This window comes from Anopheles cruzii, chromosome 2, assembly GCF_943734635.1.
Source record: "Anopheles cruzii chromosome 2, idAnoCruzAS_RS32_06, whole genome shotgun sequence".
NCBI lineage: Eukaryota > Metazoa > Arthropoda > Insecta > Diptera > Culicidae > Anopheles > Anopheles cruzii.
The window spans coordinates 5,567,197-5,585,714 of NC_069144.1; the positions used below are offsets into that span (position 1 = coordinate 5,567,197).

The 18,518-nt window shown below is 49.5% G+C and overlaps 3 protein-coding genes across 3 annotated transcripts; 1 reads left to right on the plus strand and 2 right to left on the minus strand.

Annotated features, from left to right (window-relative positions):
• The first annotated feature begins 466 nt into the window (after positions 1-466).
• LOC128276426 (protein strawberry notch) lies at positions 467-10,381 on the plus strand. The gene is made up of 12 exons (XM_053014891.1): positions 467-478; positions 1,742-1,877; positions 3,365-3,571; positions 5,142-5,341; positions 5,413-5,497; positions 5,588-5,973; positions 6,054-6,460; positions 6,521-6,674; positions 6,746-8,594; positions 8,667-8,805; positions 8,874-9,264; positions 9,333-10,381. Exons 1-12 carry the CDS (start codon positions 467-469, stop codon positions 9,573-9,575), a joined length of 4,209 nt encoding a protein of 1,402 aa, XP_052870851.1. The 3' UTR covers positions 9,576-10,381.
• Positions 10,382-10,608: 227 nt separating this feature from the next.
• On the minus strand, positions 10,609-11,648 carry LOC128276143 (protein GUCD1-like). The gene is made up of 5 exons (XM_053014612.1): positions 11,464-11,648; positions 11,269-11,392; positions 11,009-11,196; positions 10,834-10,940; positions 10,609-10,763 (listed from the first exon to the last, which is right to left on the minus strand). Exons 1-5 carry the CDS (start codon positions 11,646-11,648, stop codon positions 10,609-10,611), a joined length of 759 nt encoding a protein of 252 aa, XP_052870572.1.
• Positions 11,649-11,992: 344 nt separating this feature from the next.
• On the minus strand, positions 11,993-13,259 carry LOC128267736 (protein GUCD1-like). The gene is made up of 6 exons (XM_053004636.1): positions 13,126-13,259; positions 12,907-13,069; positions 12,722-12,845; positions 12,462-12,649; positions 12,293-12,399; positions 11,993-12,227 (listed from the first exon to the last, which is right to left on the minus strand). The coding sequence occupies exons 1-6, from the start codon at positions 13,142-13,144 to the stop codon at positions 12,133-12,135; spliced, it is 696 nt and encodes a 231-aa protein (XP_052860596.1). The 5' UTR covers positions 13,145-13,259; the 3' UTR covers positions 11,993-12,132.
• Positions 13,260-18,518: the final 5,259 nt, after the last annotated feature.

The window sequence follows — 18,518 nt, forward strand, 5'->3', positions numbered from 1 at the left end:
CGATCGGCAAACGTCACCGTTTGTGGCGCAGGGAGCCGCACACATGGTTTTCCGCGAGTGTGTGCAAGCCGCGCCAGTATTTTATAGAGGACTGTCGATTGTGGTCGTTGTTTCCGTGACGGTGCGGTTGTTACGAGAAACCAAGTTTAGCAGGGATCATCGTGCGGTGGTTACCCGAAAGCCCAAAGATAGCAGGCTCTGGGATCGAGCGACAAACGCGAGTTCCGTCGAGGGCGCGGTGATTGTGCAAAAGTCAGCAAGTCCGTCGCACAGTGCAAATTGCTGCGTTCTCGAGTCTCGGAAGTATTTACTGTGGACAGTTTCCGTGCTCAAGGAGCATTGTGAGTGAAGCAGCTGCAACCGACAGAGTGCTAGAACGCAAGAACGTCCATCAGCAAGAAATCCGTTCAAACGAAAAAGAACCTGCGGCTAGCGGAAATAGAACGCGAGGAGTGCACCCGGGGCCATGAATCGAATGGTATTTTTTTGTTTTGATTTTTACGTCCTTCACGGAAGGGTTCCTTTCCCCCTGGCAAAACACCGCCCGAACTGTCACCGTGCCTTCGGTCGCTTCCGAAGGCTTGGCCCGGTGATTCCTTGACCCTAGTCCCTAGCAGCTGCTGCTGTTGTTGCTGGTTGCGATGTAGACTCGGATGTTTCCAGAATGTGCCTCATTTCAAGGCGACACGCTCAATAAGACCCCTTTGCTGTCGGCCCATGAAAAGCAGGATTTTTATGTGCAACGTAACAAAGTACGAAAAAAGTGCGATGCCCGTGCTTCGGTGATCCGAGCGAAACGTCAATTTTGACAGCAGCGGCCACGAAGGAACGCCGTGATGGAGAGCGAAAGCCGGCAGAATGTTGTGTTTTTTTAATGTCCTTCGGGCGGGTCGCGGAAGCATTGCAAACGCATCTGCTGCTTCGGGGTGTGGCTGTTTAATCTATTGATCTCTACCCATCTCGCCTGGCAGGATATGTCGGGCAACTTCCGATGGGTTGGTCAAACGGAACACTGTCTTGAATCGGACCAGCAAGATTGGTATCTTCTCGCGCTCGCCTCGCCGATGCTCTGGCGGCCTCTGCCGCGCGTGCTATGTACTTGTTGGACCGTCATATTTACTGGCCGAAGGAAATACATTCATTTCCGATGCACATATGTACAAATATTGGCTATGGTGATTTGGGCTGTGCGGTGTTGTTAGATTATGTGCCTCTGGTTTGTGCCAGAATTAAAGCGAAGCCTAAAACACATTCAACGCATCAATTATCGAACATCAATTAGCAGTTTTATTAGTGTAAAAGTTGTACCATTAAAGATCCACTAAGCTGACAGCAATTTTTTGTTCCTCTTCCGCTCTGGTCCGTCACCATCGCAACACGAGCGGCACGCACGTACTCGCTTCGCACAACGTGTTTTGAAACACGTGGAAGCAAAAAGTAAACAATCTAGCATGGTACCCAGCATGCCATGCGTTCGCATTTTTTTTGACATCGTTCGAGATGATGATGCTTTTTCAAATGTATTTTTTTTTTAATTTGTAAAAGGTTTTTGTAAAATGAAAAGACTCAAGAGGAGTATTGATTTATAGCTTCCATCCTTTTTCTAAAATCATATTAATACTAAACAACGTCAACGCCAACGGAGGTCATCAGTTGTCAAGTTATTTCACAACGCTGGCCAATTTATGTTGTTAATTTATCCGAATCAGCAAATCGATGATCGAAACAATTTCATTTACAGGTAATGAAGAAGTCACCTTACGGCACCGAGGACGATGATGACGAGGACGAGGACGAAAAGGACGGCGGTGACGGCGGCGATATGACCGATTCCGATTTCGATGATGACGAAGATCCGGACGAGATAGAAGTGCCAGGTAAATAGTGCGCGCCCATTATATCGTAAGTCACTCGGGTTCGGTTCGGACATTGGTTGCTTGCAAGGAACTGGAGAAGGTTTCTCGGATGCGGGGAGCGATGGACGTTTGATAAGTCCCGCAGCATCCATCATGGATGTGCCTAATATGTTAATTGCTAGCATCTCTCGTAGGTCAGAGGTCTGCCACAATTATTTCATGTTATTCTAAACCTGGCTGTTCCGATGGGTTCTTCAAAGGATTGGTTTCTTCGGCGGCTTTTCATTATCGCTTTCCCCTCGCACCACGCTCATTGAATACACAGCCCATAGTTACTTCCCAAACCGCCAAACCGATTCGTCATCATTCGTTTGGCGCGTCAGCACGGCACAACATCCACCGCCGGGAACTGGGAGTCCCGCGGACGTTATGTACAAATTTATTATGCTACACTTGAATCGATTCCGCACGCTCACTGCGCGTTGAGCGCCAACCGGCGGGGAATCTAGCCAAACTTCTAATCGGTTCTTCTAAGCACACGCACACACCGGGGTGGGACCGGGAGAAATTTGTCCAAAGGCCCGAAGTTAACCGAACACCCACCGAAGAAGCTGACGAAGATGTTCCCTTTGCAACGCGCACCCCAAACGCTCTGGTCCCCGGTCGCGAGAGCGCGTTATCATTCTGGCACTAAAACTCCTTCCGTCCTACCGTGAACCGTAATAATCTTCGCGTCCGCCCTCTGTTTCGCGCGGTGGTGAAGAAAGTTTCACCCCTTTAACCACCCATCCGCCAGGGGTAGGATTTGCCGAACCGGTCGGTTGGTCGGGTCGGGAAATTGTTGTTCGCGCTGCGGCCGATTTCTGCCCCAATCGGCCTCCCTCGGTCCTTTCGCAGGGAGGCCCGAGGAAAGCGGATCCTAATACGGGCTCCGTTCCATCTGCAGGTGGACGCGCGCCGCGAAGCAGCTGTCATGCTGCGACCGCGTTCTTCGCTTCTTCACCCCACCACCCAACCCGGTTTCGGGTCGGCCGATCTTCTCTTTCTGGCCGCTCGCGGGCTTGGCGAACTTTCGGGGCTAAAGCCCCCCGCCACACCCGTTCTAATTGCGGAACCAAATGCTGAGTGGATCGCTGTTTGCTGCGCTCGTCAGTTGAATTATTAGCTCGCATGTGTCAGGACGCGAAAACGCTCGCTGTATGTGGTGTCGTGGGTTGCTTTGACCGTCGGTTTAATTATTGATTAGACATTGTAGTGTAAAGTGTAAGCAACCTTTTGCTGCCCGCCGAATCCCGCTGTGTGATCTTCTGCAGTAGGCTGCATCCCGGTGGTTTGAGTCATTTTTCAGTCACCGATTTGATCCCGTTTCCGGTCCGGTGGTTTGAGGTCGGTTCGGGTTCAATTTCGATTTTATTGAACTGAATCCTTTAAGAATTGCGCTTTCCCGTCATGAGCTGTTAATGAGTCCAGCATTTAATTTATGGTTTTTCTTTTCATCACTCTACCAGGAGGCGGAAAGGACTTGGCGACGGTTGCTACCTTGACCAAAAAGTTCAAAACGGAAGCAGATCGTGGCAGCCCGCCGGCAATGCACCCGGAGAAGAAACCTATCGGCACCGGCGGCAGCAGCACAACGACGACGGGTGCGAGTAGCCGCATCGGAGGAGGAGTGTACGACGCAATGAAACCTTTGCCCAAGATGGTGGTTGGTGGCAGTGGTGAGTAGTGTGATCGTTCGCCGATTTTCAGTATATGTGGGTCTCTCTCGGTGCTGCGGTTTATGCGAAGGGTCAGCTTTGCGATGGAAGAAAGACTCGCGAATCAAACAGAGGAGGCGGCGGTGCTGATGGTGGGAATCTATATGTTTCGTTCGTTTTGCTAACACACGATGTATCTTCTTGCTCTTCGTCACCTTCCCTTCTTTCCCTGCTGCCGCATCACGGTTTGTGTCGTCCGCGCGGATGTCTTGCACCACATTGCACCCCAATAATGGCGCTGGTAAACATTAACATACACACCTTCTTATGTGTGTGTGTATGCGCGCGGTTGGTCAAATGTCTTCAAATTACGTGTCGTCTTTTGGTACATAAATCTAATCTCATGCCACACATTCTGTACGCGCCTCGCCGCCGCGTTTATACATACTTACGACCTATCCGGACGACGGACGTTCTATCGGCCTCACTGTCTTTGTCTCACTCACGGACAAATCACCCCCGTTATCGAGTGCATCGGATGCGCCCTAATGTGATGCGCCCTTTTCGGGAATGCAAATTAGCCATCCGCGGCGATGGGTATCCTTCGGCGTCCGGTGTCGGTCCGGCCCATCAGCGTCTTGGTGCGAGGGGTAGTGGTGCTGGTGGCCCCAGCGGCAGCAGCGGCAGTAGCAGCAGTAGCAACATAATTATACCCAGCGCCAGTGGCAGCTCGGCGGCGATGGGCAAGAGGTCAACCACGGTAGCGGCAGCAGCGTCGTCAATCGTGGTCCCCGGGACGCCACCGCCTGGCGCAACCAGCATACTGGGTGGTCTGGGCAGCTACTACCCACCGAGCATTGCCACTCTGCTGGCGCAGAGTAAGTTACCCCGTGCGGGAGTCCGTGCGGAAGTGGAATTACGCCGACGAAAAGGGTTGGAAGCCCGCTTTTGCCTACATCATTCGCTATCAGTTCAATTTTCTATTTGTTTTCTTCCCGTGAGACGCATGCTCCAAGAACTATTGTCTTACTTGCTTTGTTCACGATTAAATTCCGTTTGCATGGGCCATGTTTACGAGTTTTGTTTCGGTTGCGGCGCTGTCTTAATATTCTCATTTCCGAGGCACAATTTCTGTGCAATATCAGTATAGTTTCAGTACGGGTTCGGCACATTCGCACTTGCCTTTATTGGGTGTCTTGGATAATCTGATTAGTTTGACGTGTTCTCGGCATGTCGATCTTAATGAAATTATTGAATCAATGTCTAATGTAGACATGCCTTGCGCAACCTCAATAATGCTGGCCTCAGCATAATGATGAATGAATGATTAACTCAAACCCCAGTCTTCAGTCTTCACCAACCGCCAATTTGAATTCGCTGCAGCCGACGGTCGGTTTTCCCTTCTTTTGTTGGAATTAATTGCCCCTATATTATTGCTTACGGAGTCCAAAAAGAGGAGGATAAATATTGGTCAATGTATGCTTTAATTTGATTTTATTTGTAGTACCCATTTAGTGTTGCTTAGCGACGAGTATGGCAAAAAAGGGTAGTGCGTTAATCTCTTGGCATGGCGTGTTTCTGTTCACAGTGGAAATGACTGGCCTTGGGGGGTTCGGTGCCAACACGGCCTCAACGATCACGGCAGGCAGTAAGGATATGGGCTCGTTGATGGCGAGCCAGCTAATGCTTCAAAACTTGCAGGCCATGCTGGCGGCCAACCCGCACTACCTGACCAGCGGTATTCCAACCAAACTGATCTCACAAATGTGGATGGCCGACCCGACCAAGGTGCGTTGAGTTGTCCCCAGTTTTCCCCATCTCAAATAACCAGCGGTTGTCGTGGTTCATTTTTTCCCCAGTTAAATCAAATACCCGAGGAAGACGAAGCGGAAGACGAAGAAATGGGTGTTGCTGAAACGTACGCCGAATACTGGCCGGCGAAACGTGAGTTTTTGATGTGCTCCTCTCCCATTTAAGTTACGGTTACACTGACTTGCACACTTTCGCTTTTCCCCCCTTCCCCGCCCGACGCAGTGAAGATAGGCAAAAAACACCCGGACTCGGTGGTGGAAACCGCCTCTCTATCGTCCGTGGAGCCGTGTGATGTTTACTATCAGTTGTCCATCCCCGCCGAAACCATTAACGGTGGACTGTTGAGTGCACTGCAGCTGGAGTCGATTACGTACGCCTGTCAGGCGCACGCCCATCTGCTGCCGGACGGATCCAGGGCCGGCTTCCTGGTGGGCGACGGAGCCGGTGTTGGCAAGGGGCGTACCATTGCGGGCATTATCTACGAGAACTACATGAAGGGTCGCAAGAAATCGCTCTGGATTTCAGTGTCCAACGATTTGCGGTACGATGCGGTGCGCGATTTGCTAGACATCGGAGCAAAAAAGATTGAGGTTCACGCTCTCAACAAGGTAACGGGCGCGAAACTGGCGCAGTTTTTCACGTCACGGCACTCGTTTCTTAAACCGATTTCACTGTTTTTCGTTTTCAGTTAAAATATGCCAAAATAAATTCCACCCTTAATAATAACTGCAAGAAGGGCGTCATCTTCAGCACCTATTCGGCCCTGATCGGTGAGTCGCAGAGCACGACGGGCAAGTACAAGACGCGCCTCAAGCAGCTCCTGCAGTGGTGTGGACCCGACTTTGACGGACTGATCGTGTTCGACGAGTGTCATAAGGCGAAAAATCTGTGCCCGGTTGGGTCAAGCAAGCCGACCAAGACCGGTCTGACGGCACTGGAGTTGCAGAACAAGTTGCCGAAAGCGCGCGTCGTGTACGCGTCCGCAACCGGTGCGTCCGAACCGCGCAACATGGCCTACATGGTGCGGCTGGGAATCTGGGGCCAGGGAACGCCCTTTCCGTCGTTCAACGATTTCATACAGGCGGTTGAGAAACGGTAAGAATTGATTCGGCTCGATGAAATGTGCTCCAAAACGTAACGAAATCTTTGTTTCAGTGGCATCGGAGCGATGGAAATTGTAGCGATGGACATGAAACTGCGCGGCATGTACATCGCCCGGCAGCTCAGTTTTCACGGTGTGACATTTAAGATCGAGGAAGTTCCGCTGACGAAGGAATTCAAAAAGGTTTACGACGAATCGGTCGAGCTGGTAAATGTCAATCTGCGTTTACTTTTTCTCTAACAGCGAATCAATCCGGTTTTTTGGGTTTTTCTTTGTAGTGGGTAGAAGCAATGCAAAAGTTCACCGAGGCGGCCGAACTAATCGATGCCGAAAGCCGGATGAAAAAGACGATGTGGGGCCAATTTTGGTCCGCCCATCAGCGATTCTTCAAGTATCTGTGCATCGCCTCGAAAGTGAACCACGCGGTAAAGGTGGCCCGCGAAGCGATCAAATATGGCAAGTGCGTCGTGATCGGTTTGCAGTCGACCGGTGAGGCGCGTACGCTCGAGCAGCTCGAGCGGGACGACGGTGAGCTGACGGATTTCGTGTCCACCGCCAAGGGTGTGCTGCAGTCGCTGGTAGAGAAACACTTTCCTGCGCCGGATCGCAATCGCATCAAGCGGCTGCTGGGCCTCGGTGATGGAGGTGGTCGTACGCTGCTCGATAGTATCCTTAACGATACGGGTGGCAGTGCTGCAGGCGGAAACAAAGCCAAGACCGTCGGAAGCACCGGTGTGGATGTGAAACGTAAGCGCGCGGCAGCGAAGGCAACGAGCATACCGAATTCGAAGCGAGTGAGAAGTAATAACTCGTCGGACGAAGATGCTGGAGAGTCGTCCTCGGTCGACGGAGGGTCCGATAGTGACTCCAGGGCGTCGGAAAGCGAACTGGAAGATAGTGACGCCGGCGGCGGTTACGATAGCGGTGCGAGTCAGAGCGATGAGTATAACCCGTTCTACTGTGGTTCCGACAGTGACGATGATCCGTGGGTGAGCGGAGGAAAAAGTAAGTCCACCGAGAAGGCGAAAGGAAAAGCGACCAGCAAACCGGAAATTGCTACCAGTGGTGGAGGTGGTGTTGGGGCACGCAAGAAGCCGGTCAGTACGCAGGATAAAATCCAAGCGCACCTAACGAAGAAGCAAACCGATCCGAAACCGCAGACGATTCAATCTAGCAACGGATTCTCGATACAGCTGGCCGGTGGCCCACCGCCAAAGGATGCGATTGAGCGAGCGTGTCAGATGAAGGACGAGTTGTTGGGCAAAATTGAGCGCCTCGGGGAACGGTTGCCGGCTAACACGCTCGATCAGCTGATCGACGAGCTGGGCGGCCCGGAGAATGTGGCGGAGATGACGGGACGCAAGGGTCGGGTGGTGCAAAACGACGATGGGTCGATACAGTACGAGTCACGGTCCGAGCAGGACGTGCCACTGGAGACGCTTAACATTACGGAAAAGAAGCGCTTCATGGATGGCGACAAGGACGTGGCGATCATCTCGGAGGCTGCGTCGAGTGGTATCTCGCTGCAGAGTGATCGGCGCGTGCGGAATACGCGAAGGCGAGTTCACATTACGCTCGAACTGCCCTGGTCCGCCGACCGGGCGGTGCAGCAGTTTGGTAGAACGCACCGCTCGAATCAGGTCAACGCACCGGAGTACATGTTTCTGATCTCCGATCTGGCCGGCGAACGGCGGTTTGCTTCGACGGTCGCGAAGCGGCTGGAATCCCTGGGCGCCTTGACGCACGGCGATCGTCGCGCAACGGAGACACGCGATCTGTCGCAGTTCAACATTGACAACAAATATGGCCGGACGGCACTGGAAGCGGTAATGAAAACGATCATGGGCTACGAATCGCCGATCGTGCCCCCACCGGACGACTATCGTGGGGACTTCTTTAAGGATGTTGCGGCTGCGCTGGTCGGTGTCGGGTTGATCATCAACAGCGAGCAGATGCCGGGCGTGTTGAGCCTCGACAAGGACTACAACAACATATCGAAGTTCCTAAACCGCATACTGGGCATGCCGGTTGAGTTGCAGAACAGACTGTTTAAGTACTTTACCGACACGCTTGTGGCGACGATCGAGCAGGCGAAAAAACGGGGCCGCTTCGATCTCGGCATTCTTGGTAAGGCTTTGCGGTAGAGGGTAAACTCTCTGACTTTACAATCGTTCACTTTTTTCCACCTGCACTTCACAGATCTGGGAGCGGCGGGAGAGAACGTGACACGCATCAAACTGGTTCGGTTTTCCCGCAAGCACGCGACAGGAATTTCGCCAACCGAGCTACACGTTGTGCAGGTGGAGCGAGGCATGATCTGGCAGGAGGCGATCGACAAGTGAGCATGATGTCCGTTTTCATGTCACTGTACACGTCACTTCATTCTCGATGCCCCATTTGTTACAGGTGGTCGGAATTGGTAGGTGACAAGGAAGGTTTCTACCGGTCACTGCAGCCCCGCAACGGCAAACACAACGTTATACTGGCAATTGAGATGGACAATAGTCCGGCGAAAAAGAAAAGCACTCTTCTGACGAGTAGCAGCAGCAGCACGACCAGTGCGGCTGACGCGAGCAGGATAAAAAAGGAGAACACTCTCTTCCAAGTCTACCAGGCCAACACGGGGCTCCAGTTCAAGCACGAGTCGCTGGCGGAGCTTGAGAAGCGCTACGTAAAGGTGCAGAGCACCGAAGCGGAACTCCACTGGACCCAGTTGTACGATGCCTCGGTAAACACGTGCTCCCATAGCTACTGGAAGGGTCACTGTCGCAACGTTTCGATGGGCCACGAATGCGAGGTTCGTATGGTGTATCTCGTTCATTTTTATCAAATAGTTAATCTCGCTCTCTCTCTCTCTCGCTATAGGTTGGACTGCGAAGACGCACCTACAGCGTTCTGTCCGGATCGGTGCTGGCCGTGTGGGCCAGGGTAGAAAACAGTTTGGCCGCCCGCATTGGCGCACAGTCGCGCATGCAAGTGATCCGGCTGAAGACGAAGGAAGGTGTGAAGATCGTCGGTACGCTTATTCCAAAGAATTGCGTCGAGCAGCTGGTGAAGGATCTGTCGAGCGATGCGCAAAAGGTGGATGAGGTGATCTTCGATCATTAGTGATGATGGTATCGGTAGAGCAGTTCTCTTGAAAGCGCCGGCAAAAAGCCGCACCGCGGATCTTCCAGTGGAATTGTAAGTTGCTGTCTTTTGTCCATCAAGCTTACACACTCACGTTTTTCCTGTGAAACGGAGGCGCATAACCAGTCTAGGCGCATAACTTTTATCGTTTCGTATATATGAACTGAACTGAAGATGAATTCATCTTTACCAGAACTGAGGAACGGAAGGGTGGTGGTGCTGATGTTGCAGAGTCGCAGAGACGATGTTAGTTATCGTTTGAATTTGACCCACGACTCGAAGCGTGATTTGACACAATGATTTGGAGTGTTTGCAGTCAGTTTGGTTAGAAATGTAGTTCCCGCAAGATACTAGTTCCTTTAATTATACGAGAAAAGGCTGAGAAAAACGGCGAATTTGTTTTCGCGTACCGCAGGTTCGGAGTGAACTTTCGCCGCAGAATACTTCGTTTGTGTTTCCTCTTCGAAGATAGAGCAAGTATGTAAAATTGTGTACAAATTACGCTAATTTTGAACAAAAACAAAACCTTTGTTTAGTTAGACAAGTGTTAGTTGTGCTCTTTTGGACCGCGCGGCAGCAGAGAAACGTCGTATACCTTAAACACTGTAAAATTAATGCAAACCTGACAAAAGACTTACATCCCAGAAAACCGTAGTTAAGTTATCAGAAAGCCCAACAGCCCGTTTAGTGCGCACTCGGCTACACTATTGCGCTTTGTGTTAAGCAACTTCAGTGAGACTAGTGATACTCCGCTTCGGGTGTTCCGGAGCCAGAATCGGAATTAGTAGCGAAGATATGCAAATAAAACAACCACAATGGTAAAAGCGAATGACTGAGTGAGTAGAACAACTTTCTTTACAGTTCGAAAGACACGGTCAAAGTCAGAGTAGTGATTGATGACATTTTTCAGCGGTTTCCGCCGCTACTCGCGAGGTTCAGTGTTTCGTGAAAGTGAAACATTTATTAGCAAACAAATATTGAAAAGAAGTGAATATAAGTGAACAAGAAAGTGTCAATTGGTGCGCAGACCAGCCAACGACGTTGTTAAATCCTTATTCCGGAATACCTTGTGTTGTGGAGTTTTGTTGTACAGAAGAATAACATCTTCGTACGTCCCTTTTGCTTTGCGGGCCTTGTCAAGCTCTTGGTATGGAATGTTGCACACGTCTGCCAAAAGAAGAAAAAATGAACTATTTTTCGCACTCTTGTTGCACTACAGAGCTTTCTGGACACTCACGGTTGTCGTGGAGCGGATTGCGGTACATGAACTTCTGTGTCAATCCGTTGTACCCACAGAGCACGATGTGGCAGCCCAGGTACATGGGGGGTTGGATTTGACAAGCGCTGGCGGATAGAAGGGGATTTTTTTTAGAACACACTGCACAAACCTGCCCAAAAGCGGGATGTTTTACCATGATTCGCTATGCCGTTTTTTCGGTGTGCACAGGTCACAGAACAGCATCAATTCACTGGTGAGCAGAATTATAGTGCCGTGCATATCAAGGTGATCGATTAGAAATTGATTGTTTACGGAGCACTTCTTGACGTCGATGCCTTTCTGCTTGGCGTGTTGGAGTTTAAAATTCAAACGCGCCACATCCTACGGAATGAGAAGATAATGCCATACGCTGTGACTGACCGCAGGACAAACAAAGAGGCGACCATTACATACCCTTTTTAACGATTCGTAGCAACCATTAAACCTATGTTCCGGGTTCCCCGCAAAGGTCATCGTTAGGTACTTGTGTGGAACGTTGAAGTCCTTCAAGATGTAGCACAAATCGAGGCTAGAGGGGCTAGAGGGTCAGAGGAATTGGGTTAAATCGTAGTTGGAACCTCGCTCAAAGATAGATAGCATGGTACGCACCCCTCGCCGAAATCACCTTCGGCACAGATTCGCCGGAAGTAGGCTATAAACTTTTGCCTTTTTTGATGATCCAGCACCATTGCAATGCATGCAAATCCACCGTCCCAATCAAATCGCTGCTTGAAGGGCACGATGGGATGCTCAACAATATCGGGAAAGACACCTGTGAGGAGATGGAACTGCATAAACGACCACGCAAGGACGATTAAAGAAACTTACCTTCCATAGTTAACACTCCACGCAGCGCGTTTGCTATCCGGCGGCGCAGTCAGGAAAGAACCGGAACCAGATGAGGACTGACTTCCGGTTGAGGAAGTGCGTCGGTTAAAATGACACTTGCACTGACAGCACGCATGCTGTGAGAAGGAGCATATTGTCGTTGTGGTTTAAAATTGCAGTTGCTTTTATGCTACCTTTAAAAGAAATCTTGTGTCGGGTGTTCCGGAGCCAGATTAGTAGCGAAGATATGCAAGTAAAACAATCACAATGGTAAAAGCGAATGACTGGAACCACTTTCTTTACAGTCCGAATTTCGTGGAAGTGTAACATTTATTAGCAAACAAATATTGAAAGGAAGTTAATACTATGTTTCAAATGTCAATTGTTGCGCAGACTAGCAAACGTTCTCGACGCAGCCGTTACATGATCATGCTGGAATACCGTGTGTTGTCATGAGGTTTTGTCGTATAGAAGGATAATATCTTCGTCCGTTCCGTTCGCTTTGCGGGCCTTGTCCAGCGCTTGGTATGGAATGTAGCAAACCTCTGCAAGAAGAAGCAAAAAAGGAACTATTATTTGCACTCTTTTCTTTTGTTTTCTGCACACTCACTGTCGTTGCAGGCCGGATTGCGGTACATGAACTTCTGTATCCGTTTGTTGTACCCACAGAGCACGATGTAGTGGCCCGTGTAGCTGGGAGTGATGCTGAGACAGGAGCTGGCGAATAGAAATGGTATTATTGAGAAACACACTCCTGTCCGAGAAGCGGGATCTTTTACCGTAATTCGCAAGGCAGTTTGTTCAGTTTGCACAGGTCACAGAACAGCATCGAGGCACTGGTGAGCAGAATTATATTGCCGTACGTGCCAAGGTGATCGATTAGAAATCGATAGTTTACGGAGCACTGCTTCACGTCGAGGCCGCTCTGCTCGGCGTGCCGGAATTTATCATTCACACGCACCATATCCTACGGAGTGATAAGATAATGCCATGCGCCTTCACTGACCGCAGAACGTATAAAGGGGGAATCGTCTCTTACCAGTGTGTACGATTTGTAGTAATCGTTTCCCCGATGTTTCGGGTTCGCTCCGACGGTCGTCGTTAGGTATTTGTGCGGAATGTTAAAGTCGTTCAAGATGTAGCACAAATCGATCGTCCAAGTGCTAAATGTTAGAGGATCTGGGTTAAATCGTAGTTGGAACCTTACGAACCATGGTAACGCACCTTTCGCCGAATTGACCTTCGTCACAGATTCGCCGGAAGTTGGATAAAAACTTTTGCTTCTCCTGACGACCCAGCACCATTAAAATGCATGCCAATCCACAGTCCCAGTCGTACCGCTGGCTAACGTGCACGATGGGATGCTCAACAATATCGGGAATGAAGCCTGGGAGGAAATGGAACTGCATAAACGGCCACACAAGTACGATTAGGGAAACTTACCTTCCGAGTTTCCTTCCATGGTTAACACTGTACACAGCGCGTTTGCTATCCGGTCAGCAAAGAACCAGCACACGATAAGGACTGACGAGGGGACATTTCCGATAAGCAGCCGTGGGGTGATTTCAAAACAACAAATCGAAAAGATTCCGGATTGATTCTTCGTCGATGTGTGTGTGTGCCAGTGTGTGTGTGGTATGTTTAACAACAATCATTTTCGCTGACAGCTGAACTGACAGATCTCATGCTGTGAGAAGAAGCATGCTGTCGTTGGTGTTCAAAGTTACAGTTGTTTTTACGCTACAGTCAGTGGCAATGTTTCCACCACCTTTAAAAGAAATCTTGACAGCTTAAAGAATTAATCACACCTGGTTCCGCATCTGCCTTAGAAACTCCGATAGGTAAATGGAACCGGACGCCATTGTGCTTACGTTTTCATCCTCCAATCTGTTTCCTCAGGAAGCGAACAAAACATCGTACTCCTTGGCACACGCCGGTAACTAAGTGCATTTGATGCAATTTCCAACAATCGGAAACCACAACCTGGCTTGTTACTGCAATTTAGTAACTGACGCCATGTGGCGCTCTTTAGCCACCCGTGTCTTTGTATATCTTGATGGCACTCGAGGACTGCAGGATGTCGTTTTACTTTAGCGCGACGGTGCAGCACGAAACAATCATTGGCCCGGGCGTTTTCGGGGTTTCGGTTGTCTGATTGTGGCACGGGGCTTAAATCAATTTCAAAGCCACTGGCCCGCAGTAGGGACAGAGCATGAATTCAATCCTGAACGTGGGTCGTACCGTTACGGGGGTGAATTTATTTATTCTTGATTGTTTAGATTGTAAAAGAGGATTAGCAGAGGGAGGTGAGTGTTTACGTTCCAGTTTGGACCCTGCCATTCAATGTGGTCGCCATAAATCGAATCTTGCGAGTTGGCTGAGCATTCAATCGAAAATCTTTGGTAGAGAGTCCAAATCGGATTTGTAATTTACCGACCGGTCAATCTTATCACTGCCACCGCAAACATCGACAACCAACTAATTCGTGAGCTGACGTTCGGGGCAATGCGCTTCAGTCGTGAGATCGATCGAGGGTTTTGGTTTCGGGCTACCAAAAAATAGAACTAAAAGTATTGGCGCCGTAGCTGTAGCAGTTAGATTTGTAGATTTGGCTAAGACTGCTTAGTTTTATTCACTTTGGTTAATTTAAAGCACAATTCACGCCACGTCAAATGAGCACTAAAGCATAGGTGCACCCTTACAAAATAAGCAGGCTGGGAACGGGTAGTGCTTTCACGAAGATATCAAAGTAACCGCGTTGGGACAACCGCCAAAGGGACACCGAAAAAGCATTGCATGGAGTAAATGGATTACAATCTGCAATTTGTCGTAGCGTGTTTGGCTTTGATTAAATTTCCCGCCGTGCCAGCGTCGGATGCCGTCAGTGGTAGGGCCATAGAAAAGGCATCACCTGTCGTCGTCGTCCAGCAGGACTCTGTGCTTTTTATTCATCCACTAAACACCGTTTACAGTGCAACAGCATACGGCGTCGCCATCGGTATCGGTGCTCGGGTGCCGGGTCGGGACCGGGTGCCTGTGTATGATTGATGCACATTCGTTGGAAAGTACTTCTCGAACAGCTGTTGCAGCTTCCGCTCCTCGCCGCACGAATTTGTTGTCGGTTGCGGAACTCCTTCTGCTTCGGCCGACCGACACGGACCGACTCCGGAGCAAAAACCAAGCCCTCGTTGGGTGGTAAATGGTAAGAGAGGCAACACACTGAGTGGCAAATGACTTCAAACGGTCGCCCCTTTTTCCGCTGAGACAGCCGTGTTGCAGTTGAAGCTGTGAATGATCCATTCGCTTCCGGCCGGAATACGTTGATGAATGCGGCCGTCTGGAATTACTCCACCCGGTTGGGGAGCAAGGTGCCGGATGTGTAACCCTGAGGTATGCAAAACACATATATGAATGGTACACCAAGCGGGACAAAAAGGTGGGTAAGTATACTTTGAATTTGAAGCAGTTTCAGGTAGAGTTTGGAGTAGAAACATGATACGGTTGTATGTGTTTTTAGAGTACCTTTGAAGAAACGTCCTTTGTCCATTAATCATCCGAGATATGGACGAACTCCTGGGATTAGGGATGCATTTCGGCCATCGTTAAAGAGAAGTTCCAACATGGAGATCCTTAATTTGTTTTATTGCTCTGGCCATTCTGTTGCGCGACACAGTTCGACTCACATTACTAATGTTTCTGCTCGTAATACATAATTCCCCTACGTTCCGTGTCACGACTCTGCTGGTTGTTTGAAGCTGATGGGAAATTGGGATCATTTTAAGAATTTTAATGCAAGTATGGGAAACAAACATTAGCCAGCCGGTTTGGTTTTTATTGATGCGGTTATCAACTCAATTCGTTTCACAGATAAAAGGATATTGTTTGGGGATGCTGGTGGTTGCTCTCTTCGTCAGAGCAAGAGCCATTTCCCCACCGTGCCGTTGTGCGCATGTACAAACAAATCTTATGACTCTCCTGACTTTAGTGGCCCCAAGAAGAGAAACTGTCGCGAGGGAAACTCTCGATAGTATCAGCACATCAGCTGGTTGTCCGCTCCAGCGTGAGTCTGTGCCTTTTCATTACAAAAATTCAAGCTTAGAGGTTCCTTTTACAATCAGTAACATTTCAAGTCCTTGTGAAACTTGCAAGTTCAGAAATCGTTATTGGTGGTGGATGGTCGAGATCACGATCACGTTCGATGTTTGCCATTCGTGAAGGGGATGAGTTTCTTTTTAAATTACAATTTGGCCGTTTAATCAGCAAAACAACGATCGCTGCGGCCAAAAATTTAATCCTCCGTCTCGGACCATAAGTTGGTTACATAATTTGGCATCAGTTCTTTGGCGCCCAAAAACCGCGTTGCTGGCGGCGATGGCCACAACAACATCGACTCGCGCCGGGGGGCGAATGGTCAGACGTGTGCAACACATTTAGGTTCGCTTTCTGAGGTACTTTGGACGAGCGTATCATGTCGAACACATGTTTTCGGAAAGAACGGCCGCACCATCACCGAGTGGCGCCCCGTAATGAGCTTTCCAGTGGTTTCATTACAGAGCTTAGCGTTTGGGAGACATTTTAATTAAAACTAACAATAACCGTTGACGAGAGCCCACCCGCCCGGTCGGTGGTCTTGGCCACTCTCGGATGACTCGCCGGGTGGGGTGCTTTCGCATGGCGAACGGTGCCGAAAAAAAGATTGAATGTTAATTACTCCTAAAGGGGGCTATTCGTTTTTTGGTGTGTTCTGTTTTGACGCGAGGCGACCTTTATCTCGTGTGGTGGTGGTGATGCGACTAGCACGCGTCTAACGGTAAACTTGAACCCAAAAAATGTGGCCACCAAATGGATCTCGGCTCGGGCATCGGCAGAAATTCATTGGCGCCATTTTCTTCATATCCATTCTGGGCTGGGCGGGATTTAAAGCTTAGCCAGAATATCAAAGGCGGTCGGCCACTTCTGGGAAAATCATGCATCGCATCTGATCTTGAGCAACGGGACCCCATTTTCTCTTTTTCAATAATCCTCCCTTTTTACGCTCTTCCTGCTTATTGATTATTGTCGTGCCGATGTCGATCGATCGTTTGCGTTGCCGTTGAAGTGGCGCGCGTTATGCCATGGCACACACACCGGTGCTTTGATTAGATTTTGTCTGGTATCACATTAATTCTGTTTACCTCTCGGGCAAAAAGCAACGCAGAAAAAATCCCGAACATTCCAAGAATATCGAGCCAACGGCATTTCCTCTCGTCGCTGCTCTGGTGGGCATATGGTTCGAGCTTTCAACCCCCCCGGGGAGGTATTTTCTCTTATCGACTAGATCCTGGTGTGTTTCTGAGGGGTTTCTTTCTATCTCTCTCTCACTCTATGTCTCTCTCTCGGTCTCTCTTCATCAAAACCACTAGACGACCATCGGTCGATGTATACATTGCACCAATAAATCCGAAACCGAAGAAAATTCCACGCCACCGCTGCTGCTGCAGGGAGGTCACATTCCGCCGCCTCGGCCGCATGGTTATGTCGTGTGTGCCGCTCGCTGACCAAATGGAATTTTTCCGTGCCACATTCCAGCAGACATTCCCGGGGTGCGGTCACCTAGCCCTGAGCATGCCGGCAGCCGCTACACCGGCGAATGGATCCGATTATGCAAGCATGATACATAAATAACGCATGTTCCATCCTTGAGTGCTTCCCGGCTCAACCCACACGCCCAGGGAAGACCCCAGGTCGATGGTGGTGGTTGACGGTGGTGGTTCAATCACGATCGTATCCTTCCCGGAACACTGACCAGCGCCAGCAGCAGCGTGGGGTTGGCAAGGATTAAAACTCAATCGAATCGAGTACCGTGCGCTCGCTGCAGGAGCCCGAAACGTGTCCCACGTCCTCGGCGGAGTGGGCGTATTTCGGTAAAACGTTCGAAACGATGAGGTTTCGGTGCCGCCACTACCCGGATCACACTGCCGATCCGGTGGCCGGCTTTCGGCTGTATAATGTTCGAGTTTGAGTGACGATTTCAATCGCTGGTTTCGATCATCACTCATCACTCGTAACGAATCGGATTAATCTACACACACGCATCGGGTTCGGATGATTTGCGCCTCTCGCTTACCACTCCCAAGCCCGTTGGAACGGTTTGGGGAAAGGTGTACTAGGTGCCAATTTACACCAAGCTTATTTCAACCGTACCATTCCGTTCCGTACCTATGGTATCTGTTTCAAAATATTACTGTAAGGATCGAATGTTCACGTACAGAATTCTTCTCTCGTCATTCGTCATCCGTTTTAATGGTCAATGATTGAATGAAAATTATCACTTGAAACCCATTAACAAAAACATCAACTTCACTTGTTCTTGTGGTCGTTATTTTTTTTATATTATTTTGACTATGGGATTGGCCAGGCCAATCGGATTAATCGGATCGGATCGGAGCGCTGTTGGATTAATCTCGGCTAGTAGAAGAAGATCATTCGTGTTCTTGGTGAATAGATGTTAAATTTAATATCAATTTTTCTTTATTTTAAACAGAGTTTGGCCTTCATCAATTCAGAGTGTCCATTTTGCGCCTGATAAGATCCAATTCTTTATAGAAAACTCTTTCAGAAGTTTTAGCAAAGTATTCCGCCGTGTTGCTCCTGACCTGGTTCTCTGGACCTGTGGATTATGCTCCAAAGGAAAACACGAAAAAGAACCCTTTAAACCATCGTCCTCGGTAGCTCAAGCAGCTCTATCGGACAGTGGCAGAACCGGGGCTTAACTCGCGAACCTCTTATGAACAATAAACAAAAGGGGGCCGGGTAGTGAGAAACAATCGCAAAACTATGGGCGGGTGTGCCAGTCA

Excerpts from the sequence above, each read along its gene's own strand:
- LOC128276426 (XM_053014891.1), top strand. Across the intron at positions 1,878-3,364 it reads GGACGAGATAGAAGTGCCAG|GAGGCGGAAAGGACTTGGCG; the intron begins GTAAATAGTGCG and ends TCACTCTACCAG. Across the intron at positions 5,974-6,053 it reads AGGTTCACGCTCTCAACAAG|TTAAAATATGCCAAAATAAA; the intron begins GTAACGGGCGCG and ends TTTCGTTTTCAG.
- LOC128276143 (XM_053014612.1), bottom strand. The coding sequence starts at position 11,648 with ATGCAGTTCCATCTCCTCACAGGTGTCTTTCCCGATATTGTTGAGCAT. Across the intron at positions 11,393-11,463 it reads GAAGGTGATTTCGGCGAGGG|CCCCTCTAGCCTCGATTTGT; the intron begins GTGCGTACCATG and ends CTGACCCTCTAG. Across the intron at positions 10,941-11,008 it reads AAACGGCATAGCGAATCATG|CGCTTGTCAAATCCAACCCC; the intron begins GTAAAACATCCC and ends TCTATCCGCCAG.
- LOC128267736 (XM_053004636.1), bottom strand. Across the intron at positions 12,400-12,461 it reads AAACTGCCTTGCGAATTACG|CTCCTGTCTCAGCATCACTC; the intron begins GTAAAAGATCCC and ends TCTATTCGCCAG. Across the intron at positions 12,228-12,292 it reads CAATCCGGCCTGCAACGACA|AGGTTTGCTACATTCCATAC; the intron begins GTGAGTGTGCAG and ends TTCTTCTTGCAG.